This window comes from Nematolebias whitei, chromosome 11 (genome assembly GCF_014905685.2).
Source record: "Nematolebias whitei isolate Nwh7 chromosome 11, NemWhi1, whole genome shotgun sequence".
In the NCBI taxonomy this organism is placed as follows: domain Eukaryota; kingdom Metazoa; phylum Chordata; class Actinopteri; order Cyprinodontiformes; family Rivulidae; genus Nematolebias; species Nematolebias whitei.
Genome location: NC_056508.1, coordinates 38,295,255 through 38,308,675, shown reverse-complemented (window position 1 = coordinate 38,308,675; position 13,421 = coordinate 38,295,255). Strand labels below are relative to the sequence as shown.

Below are 13,421 nucleotides of genomic sequence, written 5' to 3'. Positions count from 1 at the left end.
ACATATTTACTTATCTGTCGTTTTTCTCTCTTTGATATTTAGTTTTTATTATATGCCTGTCCTCGTTTTCAGGTGATGTCGCCCAGCATGTGCCCTCATCAGCAGCATCAGCGTCATTCCAGCAAGAAGTCAAGTCCACCAGACAGGAAGTAATCAGTTTGGACTCCAGCAGGCTCAGCAAAGACGCCCGCACGACTAACACACCTGCTTCTGTTGCTACAGAGCAAACTCAAAATCCAGGTAAAAACAGCAGCTGTTTGTCTCACAGCAGCTTGCATCAACACACTAAATCTTCAGTATAACACAGGGCTTTTCAACTGGTGGCCCATGGGCCAAATCAGGTCCGCAGGTGTGCTCAGTTCAGTCCACCAATGGGTATATTTTTAAATAAAACTAGATTTTAAACCATAAAACAAACTTAATGACAATATCTGCTGGATGCTCGACCCCTGAGCTCTTGGCTTTCAGTAACTGTGTCCCCCTGAGTAGTTTAGTTGAATAACTCTGGCATAACCTGAGCAAAATGAAATAAATTCAGATTTGGAAAACTGTTGAAAAAAAATGAAAAATTGGTGTTTATTTCTCATTTCATGCCTCAAATTTTATTCAGTGTTTAAAATGAGCAGTTTCTATTAGAGTCAGTGTTCATTTAGACATCAAATGTGTAATCAATTTAGCATTTTCACACTATTATTTGTTGATTAATGACAAATTGATAAATGACTCGGTTGCTAAACTGTTCAGGTTTCCAGCTCAGATTGCTTTCACAACCTCTAGCTACTATTTGCAACTACAAATCACAAACGTGTGAAATCAATTTCATGTTCTGTCTTCAGGTTACACCGTCCAGCCAGTGAATAACTCTTAATATGCTAATAAATGTGAGCTTCAGCACACGTTAGAAACGCATGTTTAAAAGTTGTAGGGACTGTTTAAGTCTTTTAGTCCATTCTTATAAACATAAAGACTCAAGCCAACAAAGTCCATGCTCAATAATCCTGGTATACAATCCAACAATTTCCATGGTGAAGGTGAAACGTTTCAGCACAAAAAAAAGAAACTATCCAACAATTTTCAGTCAGGTCATCTGGACAAAGACTCCAGGATTCAAGGTTCTTTATTTGTCGTTCCACCTCAATTAAATTGTGCACACAGGGTCTCAGTTACATCCAACAAAAGTATTAAAATGTAAAAGAAAAGAGTATTAAGATCTAAAGACAGGCTTTGAACAGTGTCAGAGTACTGAAAACATTCACATGGGGCATCACTCATCTAGGAAGTCATCAAAGATCGAAGCGCACACACACACACACATTCTTGTAAATGTACTTTGGGGGGACTTTGCATTGACTTTTATTCATTTTCTGTAGCGTAACCCTGACCCTTACCCTAAACCTAACCATTACTAGTACATGCCTAACCCTAATCAATCCACATTTCACACCTTAGTCCTAAACCTAACCCCTAACCCCCCAACGAGACTTCTCTTTATGGGGACCTGGCTTTGGTCCCAATAAAGAGCAGTTGGTTCCCACAATGCATGATTTTTTTTTTTTGTAAAACTGGTCCCTATAAGGTAACATGAAACAAACGCGCACACACACAGTACTTCTAAGAACTGCATGCAAATGCAGACAGATAAACAAAGATCAAAATGAAGATGAAAACAAAAGACAACAGCTAGATGTCATGAGACGCTGTCTGTGGGGCAATAAATCCAACTGATCCTGGTTAACGAGCGCACACCCACACCACAGTGGTACTGTGACATTTCTGCTTGGGGTTGCATAACCAGTCGCCCCCCCTCCACTCTAATCCTACTTGTATAACCAGCCATTCACTGTGTTATATAAGCTCCTTGTTTTTTTTTATTCAGACACCCTAACATACTGACACACACGCCACCTCTTCACTGCGTGCCCTCGCTGGCTGCCAGCTTGTCTAACTTTCACCGCTTGAAATCCATCATGTCTGTGTTTTTTTTATATAAGATATAGATTTTGTTTGTTATTGTCCAGACTCGCACATATACTGTAGTTTGTCTTTGTAATGCTGTGCAAGTTACTTAATTCAATGTAATTTTATTAAAACAACTGCATCTGATCAGGTATTTTTGCACATATTTTTGTAACTATCTAATTTCAACAGTCACACTTCGTTGTGCCTTTTTATTTTAAACATGTTGTGAAATTTAAATGTCCTGAGTAACCTCAGTATTCTGTAACGTAAATGAATTAAACTGTTCTGATGTCTCCGTTTTGTTCAGCTGTCATCGATCTGTGCACAAGTGAAGATGACACTTCTTCGCACGGCTGCAGCGAGTCCACCAACAAAGACAGCGAGCCAAGCGGCGCACACGCCAACGATGCCCAGAACCAACCAGAAGTGCAGGACAGGGTGCTGGTCAACCTGAACCACCCAACCACAGAAAACAACATTTTCCTGTCACCCCAGCTGGCTCGAGCAGTCAAACCTCACCAGGTATTCTGTCTGCATCCAAAACAAAACTTGGTGTTAACTTCTTACCCTTTTCCCTTTTTTATTTCTACTTTTTTTTATCTTGTCATTGTATTTGACCTTCTTTTTATCCCGTCATCTCATTCAGTTGTTCTTTCCTCCTCAGATCAGTGGAATCCGTTTTCTGTACGACAACCTGGTGGAGTCGTTGGAGCGTTTCAGCAACAGCAGCGGGTTCGGTTGTATCCTCGCCCACAGCATGGGTCTGGGCAAAACGCTGCAAGTCATCTCCTTCATCGACGTCCTGTTCAGACACACTCAGGCTCACACTGTGCTCGCCATCGTGCCGGTAAGCATCTCTGGACCTGTTATTATTATTTTTTATTATTATTATTACTAATATTATTACTACTATTACTATTACTAATATTATTAATATTACTATTAATATTACTATTATTATTATTAAAGTTAAAGTCAACTTTTATTGTCAAAGCTGCAATATGTACAGGCCATACAAAGGATTGAAATTTCATTAACTCTCAGACCCCTGGTGCAACAATAAACATTAAAACATTTAATATAAATTAGCATAAAATGAAATAATAAAAGTATGAAACTATCCTAAACTGTAAGCATAGCAGTATAAAAATATAAAAAGTATATCTAAGTATGAAAGTCCTGACATTGACATTAGTAGTAAAGTGACAAAGTAGCATACGAAGTGAATGTACATGGTATATGTATGAAGTCCTTGATATTGGTATAGAGGTAAAGTGACATATGCAGTAAGGCTAGTAAATATATATATAAACAGTAGTGTGTTGTTGTTGTTGTTGTTGTTGTTGTTGTTGTTGTTGTTGTTGTTGTTACATGCATTATTATTATCCAGTTCTAAAAAGGTAAAAAGGATTTAAATGAGTTTTGTGAATCCCAGAACTGTAATTTCTAGATAGATGGATAGATACACACATACATATGTACATACTGTACATATATACTTGTTTTATTTACTTATGTCGTTTACTTATTTATTTAGTTACTTATTTGCTTACTTTCTTAATTTATTAATCCCCGGGGGGAAATTTGAGGCTTCCTTCTGCATTCTCCACAAAGAATAAAGACTTAAACATGATTAACATGATTAATATTAAAAATAACAAGCAACGGTGCATATAAACATGGACAGAACCAAAGCAAAGAACAAAAACTAAAGAAGCTTCTCTCAGGTTTTCTTCTCCTGTGGGTGTATTTCAGGTGAATACTTTGCAGAACTGGCTGTCAGAGTTCAACACGTGGGTCCCTCCTCCTGAGGCCTTACCTCCAGACACCGACCCTGCCCTGGTGGCCCCCCGCATATTTAACGTTCACATCCTTAATGATGAACACAAGTGAGTTACAAAAACAATCACTTTTTTTTATGTAAATTCCTTATTAAACCTGCATTTTTTTAATCATCAAATCACTTGATTGTCTAAAACAAAAAGAGTGATAAGACATTATTGTTTCTCTGGGATTGTAAATAATAAAAGCCAAACCTGCAAGAAGTTGGGTAACATTTTATATCTCTCTACTTGTAAAAACAAACTGAGTGTATTTCTTCTTTTAATGTCTTTCTTCTCCAGACATCCCTTTTTTATGAATGAATGGATGACAGCTTTGCAGTTTGGATTAATTTTTAAGTGACACGGTGACCAAATTTTAGAGGTTTCACATTAAAATTCAGCAAAATTTAGTTTTCTTTTTTTAACACAAGATGTTTTGATCTTTATTCATTTTGCTTTAGTCTTTTTTTCCCTTTTTGATTTTAATCACAAATGTTAAGCATCGTTTCACCCAAAGCAGCTTCGAGTCCCATTTTAACTGTCGGCTGGAGCTGCTTGTTGAATCAAACTGAGCTCGTCTTTTTCTTTCTTCTGCCGTCCAGGAACACGGCGACCAGAGCCAAGGTGGTGGAGGAGTGGTCGAGGGACGGTGGGGTGCTGCTCATGGGCTACGAGATGTACCGCCTGCTGTCACTGAAGAAGGGCTTTGTTGTTGGAAGGAAGAAGAGAAGCAAGAAAGCTGCAGGACCGGATGTCATAAACCTGGATGAAGACGACCGACAGCAGGAACTGCTTAAAGGTTGGAGAATTTAGGAAGGACATAAACGACAGCCCAAAAGAATTGTGTAAAAACATTAAAATTGTGTTGTTTTGTAAAGGTGTTGAGAAAGCCCTGTCCCGACCCGGTCCTGATGTTGTGATCTGCGATGAAGGACATCGCATTAAGAACTGCCACGCCAGCACATCTCAGGCTCTAAAGAGCATTCGAACGCGTCGTCGCGTGGTCCTGACCGGATATCCGCTCCAGAACAATCTGACTGAGTACTGGTGCATGGTGGACTTCGTCCGACCCAACTTTCTAGGTATCGGACGATGAATTAGTTTTGATTTTCACATCCCAAACTTTCGATGGAACATTTCCCAGTACGTTTCTTACTTTTAATTGATTTTATTTTATTTCAGGTACACGCCAGGAGTTCAGCAACATGTTTGAGCGTCCCATTTTAAATGGACAGTGTGTGGACAGTACACCTCAGGACGTCCAGCTGATGAGGTACAGGAGCCACGTCCTGCACAGCCTGCTGGAGGGCTTCGTGCAAAGGTAGGAGCATCCCCACTCCAAGAAAGAAACAGGACGAACACATTTTAATGCACTTCATAAAAGATAACTTTATGTCCTCCAGGCGAGGCCACGATGTCTTGATGGACCAGCTGCCCTCCAAGCAGGAACACGTGATCCTTGTGCGTCTGTCTCCCCTGCAGAGGGCGCTCTACACCGAGTTTGTGAACCGCTTCCGAGAGGCAGGAAACACCGGCTGGCTCAGCCTCAACCCACTGAAGGCTTTTTGTGTCTGCTGCAAGGTGAGGAGTGAGCGCACGTGTCCACAGCTCTACATGCATGCTTATAATCTTTGTAATGTTGAGTTTAATTCTTAAATTCTTCAGATTTGGAACCATCCAGACGTGCTTTATGAGGCCTTGCAGAAGGAAAATCTGGCAAGCGAGCAGGACTTGGACCTTGATGACATCACCTCAGCCCGATGTCCCACCACAACCTGTGAAAAGTCAAAGAACTTGGACAGTCCAGATCCCATCTGTGGACTGAGTCTGAGCCAGCTGCAGGAGAAAGCCAACCAGGTCATCACTTATGAATGGGTATGCGATATTTTTTATAACATGACTAACAGAAAAATGTTATAGCAACAAATCCACATGCAGTTTTAACTGTATGTCCTCTGACACAACAAGGCAAATGAGATCATGTGTGACTACAAGCCCGGCGTCCTGGAGAACTCTGCAAAGATGGTACTGCTGTTCCACCTGATAGAAGAAAGCGTCGAGAAAGGAGACAAAATTCTTGTTTTCAGGTAAAAAATCCAAACTCTTTGTAATTAACAAGTGGGGAGTGGCTGTTGTACTGCCTTGTTTGTCTGATTAGTCTTTTTGTATCATCTTTACATGATTCTGACTTCTTTTTATCATTTATTTTCTACTTTTCTTTGCCTCTTGCAGTCAGAGTTTATCTACACTGACTGTAATTGAGGAATTTTTAGCCAAGAAACCAGTGCCCCCTTCGCCTTATACAACCAGCAAAGACAGACCGAACCAGAACTGGGTCCGCAATCTCAACTACTACAGTAAGCCAACACTTATGATGATGTCAATAGGTTTGCATTGCTCAGTCGTTTAGTAAATGCAGAATACATAAATGTTTTATAAATCAGTTCTTTATTAAAAATTAAATAAAAAAAACCCTACAGAATACAGGACAGTTGTTTTAGGCACAAACGGAAAACTCCTTCAGGACAAATTATTCATGGCTCAGTTAGAGCGGATCAAAACTTCTGAAAACTCTTTCAGAACTGTACTCATCTGGGAACATTTTATCCAGGACATGATGAACTGGACTTATACCCATGCAGTACTGATAAATCTGTTTTGTTTTTATGAGGAAAGGATTTTGGTTAATTCTATGGTTATTTGGTGTCACACTGCTTCTTCTTTTTCCTCATTGAGATCCAATAAGTGCTGCCACCTGCTGGTGATTTTAAGTAATACACAATGTGTAAAACCTTAGTGATAACTTGATGTTTGTTGTTTGATGTCATGAAGGACTGGATGGAAGCACAACGGCTTCAGAGAGAGAGAGACTGATAAACCAGTTCAATGATCCGACAAACACCTCGGCATGGGTTTTCCTCCTGTCAACTAGGTAACAAACAGTAACACACAAGCCTGACGAATGAATTCAAACAGTGAAAACACGTGGCAGATTTTGCTGATCCGTCTGAACTTCAGGGCTGGTTGTCTGGGTGTGAATCTGGTCGGGGCAAACCGCGTGGTGGTGTTTGACGCCTCCTGGAATCCCTGCCATGATGCTCAGGCTGTTTGTCGTGTCTACCGTTATGGACAGAGGAAGCCTTGTCACATCTACCGGCTGGTGTGCGACTTTACACTGGAGAAGAAGATCTACGACCGGCAGATCTCAAAACAGGGCATGTCTGGTGAGTTAGATGAAATAATCATAAAAGATGCAATAAATACCTCATGATACAAGTCACAACCCGTTACTTTTTTTTTCTCAAAAAATTGAGTGAATCTGAACATTTTCTTTGTGAAGTGACTCCAAAAATCTAAAACCAGAAATCTTAGCCACAACACAGCGATAGACAAAGCTTTTTCCTTAGTTTACCCATATCCCAGGAGAAATTTGATAGTCGGCCTGCATCCGAGGCCAGATGGAAGAATCAGATTCAGATAAACCACAATTGTTGATTTTCTTCAGGCAAACTGTTTTTTATTTTCTTGTCAGCCTTGAGTCCTGCTGGAACTTTCCAGATCCAAAATGGCCAAATTTATGAACATTCCACTGGTCTGTGATAATGAGCCATCCTCTAGGTTGATCACATCATGCTGGCGAGTCCTAGGAGCCACAGGTGGCCTGCGATTCTCACAAATTGCTTCCATCTTACGGTTTAGCTCGTAAATTAGATGATTTTGAGTACTCGTAGCATGAATCAAACCTTCACACAGACTCGGAAGTTTTGCCATGGCCGAAACCGCGGCCGATGTCTTCTTCAAAAGTTGATCACATAGGGACCCGCCAATACCAAAAGCAGAAACCCTGCTATCATGAATCCAATTATATAGATGTCTTTGGCATCCTCCTGAGACAGAACTGAAAGACACATCAGCTGCCAAACTCTCCACGGATCCATGATGTACCCCACAGCATGAGTCTTGGCAGAACATGAGGGTTCTCCAGGACCCTGTCATTTTGTTGAAAAGATTTTGTCGACTGCGTTGAAAGTCCAGCTCACCAGATCCATAATAGTGTTTTTCGTTCAGGAGATGTGTACCAGGAGCTCCAGACACAGAGCAAAAGCAGGAGGAAGACGAGAAGAATGCGTCCACCTAGAGCTAGAACAGAAAATGAACTATAAACAATAATGAACACTCTTAAGACACGGGTGTCCAAAGTGCGGCCCGAGATCCATTTGCAGCCCTTGGAGTGATTCTGGGCGGCCCACAGCTGCAGTTTAAGAATGGCATCATTTTGGCCAGCAGGCTTGAGAAGTTGATGCAGACTTTCTGCAAATGTGTTGATAATCACTTTTTGTATAATGTTTAGGTTTAACAGCAAAACGGATGAAAAACATCTTCTCAAAATGAGCAATATTAATCAAAATACAAACCTTTGGCTATAATCTTATTTTCATTTCATGGTACAAAGCACCAAAAACCTTTACTGATTTCTACCAGAAAGGAGACTTTTAGATAATGTTTCTTAAAACTTGGCTAAATGTTGCAGTTGATAAAATAATCTAGAGGGAAATTGGACATTTTTAACTGAATAGAACGTGTTATCATCTACATATGAGTTGATCAACTTTATCAAACCTTCTATGAATCTGTTGGAGCGACTGACAACTGGACGATTTTTCAGAACTTGGATCAGCCTTTTGGGCCGTCCATGGTCCAAAAGTCCTTTTTAAAAGGACACTTACTCAAATTACACTTTTGTTGCTGAGAACAGACTAAAATGAACTTTCCAAACACAAGAAAACAACAAACATAGACCCAACAAACCAAATAAATTAAATAATTGATAAGCTTAGTGTTTTGGGGGCTTTTAATGTTTTGGATCTACAACAATTTAAAACTTTCTCCACCAAAATTAGTAAACTTTTGTCCATTCTCCAAATTATTGTTCATGTTGAGAGTTAACTTCACATTTTTGTGGCCCATGACTCCTTTCATCTGGATAGTTTTGGCTCATATGAAAACGTTTGAACACCCCTGCTCTAAGACCAATAGTTTGGAGAACATCAACAGAAATTAGCGTTTTTATCCAATTTATGCAATTTATCCTTAATATTTTATATTATACTCCACATTGTCACTATATTATCTCAGTGTTATACATTTTATGACCTCCTTCTCCTTCTTTTAGATCGTGTGGTGGATGATCTGAACCCTGTCCTGACCTTCACCAGGAGGGAAGTCGAATCTCTTCTTCATTTTGTGGATGAGGAACCAGACCCATCCCAGGTCCAGCTGCAGCCCAACTTCATCAGGGACAGCGTCCTGCAGAAGGCTCTGCACCTCTACACTCACCTGATCACCAAGGTAGATGAACAGAGCAGGGCTTTTATAATCTTGCGCCCTCTGCAGGTGATTACAGGTAGAACATGGTGGAGCAGTTTCTAGTTTAGTGGTTACTGTGGTGTATATACTTTGGATTGTCTGAAAAGTAATGGTTTAAGGACCTGTATCATTTAAAGAGGTTTGTCTCCAAAATAAGTCAGTTTTCTGCTAGAATGTTGTTTCAGTACCAGCAAGGTTGGATTATAACTTTGATTTTGTGGGATTTTGTAAGAATTATTTAGATATTAGGCAAATGATCATAATTCTTATCAAAAAGAAACATTTTACACTTCTCCCTGTTGTCCTCTTCAGCAACCCTTCCCCCATGAGTCCCTGCTGATGAACCGCAGAGAGCTGAAGCTGAGCAGTGCTGAGAAAAAAGCGGCTAAGAGGGATTACGAGGAGGAAAAAAGGGCCTCGGTGCCATACACCCGGCCATCGTACGCTCACTATTACCCCGCCAGTGACCAGAGTCTCACCAACATCCCTGCCTTCAGCCAGAGGAACTGGTCAGTAAAACTTAAATGAGTCCACAAAATACTTATATTTTCGTTCTGAGGTTATTTATTCAGGGATATACCAAACCTGCTTTAAAAAATGAAGTTGAGTCATAAAGAAGCAATATGCATCTCTGCGCAGGCGCCCTCCCACACTCACTGAGGAGAAACCAGTGGCGAATGTCAAACCAGTCCAGTCAGGATCAGTTCCCATGATGCCCCGCCAGGTGTCTGCAGGTTCTGCCCAAGACCGTGACTCCTCAAGATCCAGCCTCGGAGGCTTCAACATCAACTGCCTGCAAAAAGCCGGGGTGTTTGTGCAGAAGATTGTCACTACTACCGGTAGACTACTTTCAATACACTTTGATTTTATTGTTGCATTTCCTTTCTGTTTCTTTAAACATTTAAACTTTAAACACCGTCTTTGGTCTCTCTCAGACATCAGGATTCCAGGTACCAACAACTCAACAGATGCAAAAGCCAGAATCCCAGCTGGAGAAAGTATTCATATCATCAAAGGCACAAAAGGTACATTACCTAAATAAAACAGTTTTGGCGCATGCTTGTTCTAGTTTTTAAATGTTTCATTTTTTTGGCTGTTTGACACTGAAAAAAAAATCTCTAAGTGCTAAAAATGAACTTTGCTATTTTTAATTCAGCTCAGTTCAGTTTATTTATATGACACAAAGTCACAACAGAAGTCTCAGGGCACTGAACAGAAACATTCATATACTTTTAAAAAGCCAGTTAGTAAAATGTTTCTTTCTAAGGAAGCAGCAGTTTGTGTTGAATGTTGACTTTGTCGCAGTCTCCCATCCTGAGCGAGCACAAAGGCAACGGTGGAAAGGAAAAACTCCCTTTTAGCAGGAAGAAACCTCCATTAGAAGCAGGCTCACGACTCGGGCTCACATTTTAAATTGTATAAGCTGTCACAATATTGCAAAAACCTAAAGACCTCAAAGTAAACAAAGCAAATTTAACAGTTTCTGTTTAAAATGAACTGACAGTGTGTTTTTATATCCATGTTGATTTTATGGAGTGGTGAAACTTTTATCACTGTCTTTTTAGGGACTTACATCAGAACATCAGATGGTCGAATCTTTGCCATCAGATCAGCTAATAAAACCAAAACCATGGACGAGAGCGCAACAGCAACACCCAAAAGTAAGATGTAAAATGTTTAAATCCTTAGAAATTAGTATTTGTTCGATGAGGAAAGTACAAAGTACTATAGTATTTCTTGTGAAGCTGAAGCTAAGTTTATTCTCTTTATTTCTTTCAGATGTGCAAGCCTCACCTCAGGAGGTTTCAACCAATCACAGTAACGGGTGCCTGTCACCTGACAGTAAGCAACAGGTACCCTCCAAGGCTGTGCCCCGCCCTCTTTCACCCGACAGCCCTGACATCATCGATGAGTTGCAGCGCTACACGTGTGGCGCAGGAGCTGACGCCGCAGCAGAGAGCAGCATGAAGAGTGGTGGACATGTGAGCCGCCATGATGTCTCTGTCACTGAGGCCATCCAGCCCAACATTGACGTCACCGCTGCTCAGGACTTGAGAATAGGCACGAAGCGCAAAGCCTCCACACCGTCCCTGGATGAGCTGGCGAGTAAGCAGCCCTTTGCAAACGAACTTTCTTCCACCTTTCTTCCCTCACAAGGCTTCCCTTTCACTGGGGGCTATGGCCTCCCCCCAGTGGGTCTCAACTCTGCCATGTTGGGTGGTTCTCTGTGGCCTCCACTCCTCATGGGTTCAGGTGGCTCACACTACTTCCATTCACCCAACACTCAGCTGGGTGACCCCAGCTACATGTACCCAAATCTGTTTGGCATGAACGAATCTGGCACTCCCTCATCTTCCTCTTCCTCAACAGCTCCAACCAGTTCAACCATCTCATCTTCCTCATCGTCTTCTGCGTCAGTCAAAGCCACCAGTTCACTTCCAGGAGCTCTGCCGCCGTTCATGCTGAACCCCGGCGCGCCTGGGATGCTCGCATACACTCCCTCTCTGGCCAGCCTTTACTCCGGGGCAATGCTACAGAGCGGCGGGCCGGGTTCAGCTGCCACGCCTGGAGCTGCTGGGTCCAGCTTCTCGTCCCAGTACCCCACAACTGCTGCCTCTAGCTCCTCCTCATCCTCACCTTCCTCTTTCTCCCCTTCTGCCCAATCTGAAAGTCAGCGACCTTCAGTTCTGGTGAATGGCAGGGATGTTGGCAGCAACAGCAGCTCTGATGATGATGATGATGATGATGATGATTATATCATTGAGGTGAAGGGACAGTAAGACAAACAAAAACATTTAGATTTTTACAAATAAGATAATGTCCTATTTAACTAAATGCAGGTTTTAAAGCACCTGACATGGAGGCCTTGAGAGGGAAGAGGTAAAAAAAAAAAAAAAGCGCCAATATTTTTTTTTTGTCACCTGCATTGCCTTGAAGAAACTGTCTAATGAATGACCAGACACAGGCTGGACGCAGAGTACCAGAATGTGAAACCTGAGAAAAGGTTAAAGATTCAGAGGGAAGGACAAATGGACATTTTGTGGCATTAAAATGCTCCTCACTGGTGTACGTTCTGGTGGGGGCGAGCCTCCACTGGCTGCATATGTCCAATAGTTGTATTGTTGACTTGGAGATTCTGTTCTGCAGCTTTGCTTTATGTGAGGACTCGTGCTTATAACTTAAAAAAAAAAAACAATCATAGAGAGGTGTTGCTTATTAAAAAAAAAAACAAACGTTCAGGTTGCTGGTAGTAAATTTCAAATAACTGAAAGTGTATTGTTGACTATTGCTACTGAATATTTCCTTGAACTTAAAACAAAAAGGTTGAGAGATCAAACCAAACTTTTGGAAAAAGGTTTTTGATTGAACTTAATAATTCACTGCCAGGACAGATGTACTGTAAAATTTAGACTCTTGGAAGGAAAAAAAAAAGTTATTGGATCGTTGTGAGTTTTAGAAAAAACAGTTTATATTGGGGAGGACAACGTAATAAAACTTTAAAACTCGGATGAAAGAATGTACGCTTAATCAAATGCCTTTTTGGAAATACTCCTATTTAGGCATGGGATGTAGGGAAATTTTGTTTTGTTGTGTTTTTGTGTGTATTGCATTTTTACAAAACCTTTATTTTATTTATTTATATATATATATATATATATATATATATATACACATATATACAGTAGTCCCTCGTTTATTGCAGGGGATCCGTACCCTGAAGACCCACAATAAGTGAAAAACCGTGAAGAAGGAATAGTAATGCAAGTAGTAGTTTATTTTAGTTTTTAAATATATTTATATATTTAGGCATTTTAAACCTTTCCCACACTCTTGCAATATTCTAAACAATGTTTCTAAACTCTAAACACTCTTAAAGAGCACAGAATGTCATGAACTCAGCTCCCTGCCTCCTCTGCTCTTTGCCACCTGCAAGCGCTCTTGGCCACGCCCACTTTTCCGCTGTGTAGGAGAACAGCTGATCAGCTGCAGCAGGAAGCTTATCCTGCAGTGTGGGCTGCACAAAGGTGCAGCAGGTGCTAAATTATTTAAAATCTATTTTAAATAAAAATTCTATGTTGATCATGTGACTCATCCACCAGTCTGACAGTTGTGTGTCATATCCAATCTTATTTTGAAAAACTGCGATAGTGCGAATCTGCGATAAATGAACCGCAAAGTAGCGAGGGACTATTGTGTGTGTGTATATATATATATATATATATATATATATATATATATATATATATATATATATATATATATATAAGCAGC

The 13,421-nt window shown here is 40.7% G+C and overlaps 1 protein-coding gene across 1 annotated transcript in view; it reads left to right on the top strand.

Moving 5' to 3' along the window:
* The window catches only part of LOC119417713 (helicase ARIP4), a 33,007-nt gene extending 20,665 nt beyond the window's left edge, over positions 1–12,342 (top strand). The window contains exons 4-22 of the mRNA XM_037684980.1: positions 73–240; positions 2,267–2,481; positions 2,624–2,806; positions 3,715–3,848; positions 4,385–4,581; positions 4,661–4,864; positions 4,965–5,103; positions 5,186–5,363; positions 5,448–5,657; positions 5,751–5,869; positions 6,015–6,139; positions 6,615–6,714; positions 6,801–7,006; positions 8,956–9,131; positions 9,462–9,658; positions 9,789–9,988; positions 10,085–10,174; positions 10,715–10,810; positions 10,929–12,342. Coding sequence (XP_037540908.1) covers positions 73–240; positions 2,267–2,481; positions 2,624–2,806; positions 3,715–3,848; positions 4,385–4,581; positions 4,661–4,864; positions 4,965–5,103; positions 5,186–5,363; positions 5,448–5,657; positions 5,751–5,869; positions 6,015–6,139; positions 6,615–6,714; positions 6,801–7,006; positions 8,956–9,131; positions 9,462–9,658; positions 9,789–9,988; positions 10,085–10,174; positions 10,715–10,810; positions 10,929–11,929 — 3,938 coding nt within the window. The 3' untranslated portion in view covers positions 11,930–12,342. The remainder of the gene's footprint in view (positions 1–72; positions 241–2,266; positions 2,482–2,623; positions 2,807–3,714; positions 3,849–4,384; positions 4,582–4,660; positions 4,865–4,964; positions 5,104–5,185; positions 5,364–5,447; positions 5,658–5,750; positions 5,870–6,014; positions 6,140–6,614; positions 6,715–6,800; positions 7,007–8,955; positions 9,132–9,461; positions 9,659–9,788; positions 9,989–10,084; positions 10,175–10,714; positions 10,811–10,928) is intronic.
* Positions 12,343–13,421: the final 1,079 nt, after the last annotated feature.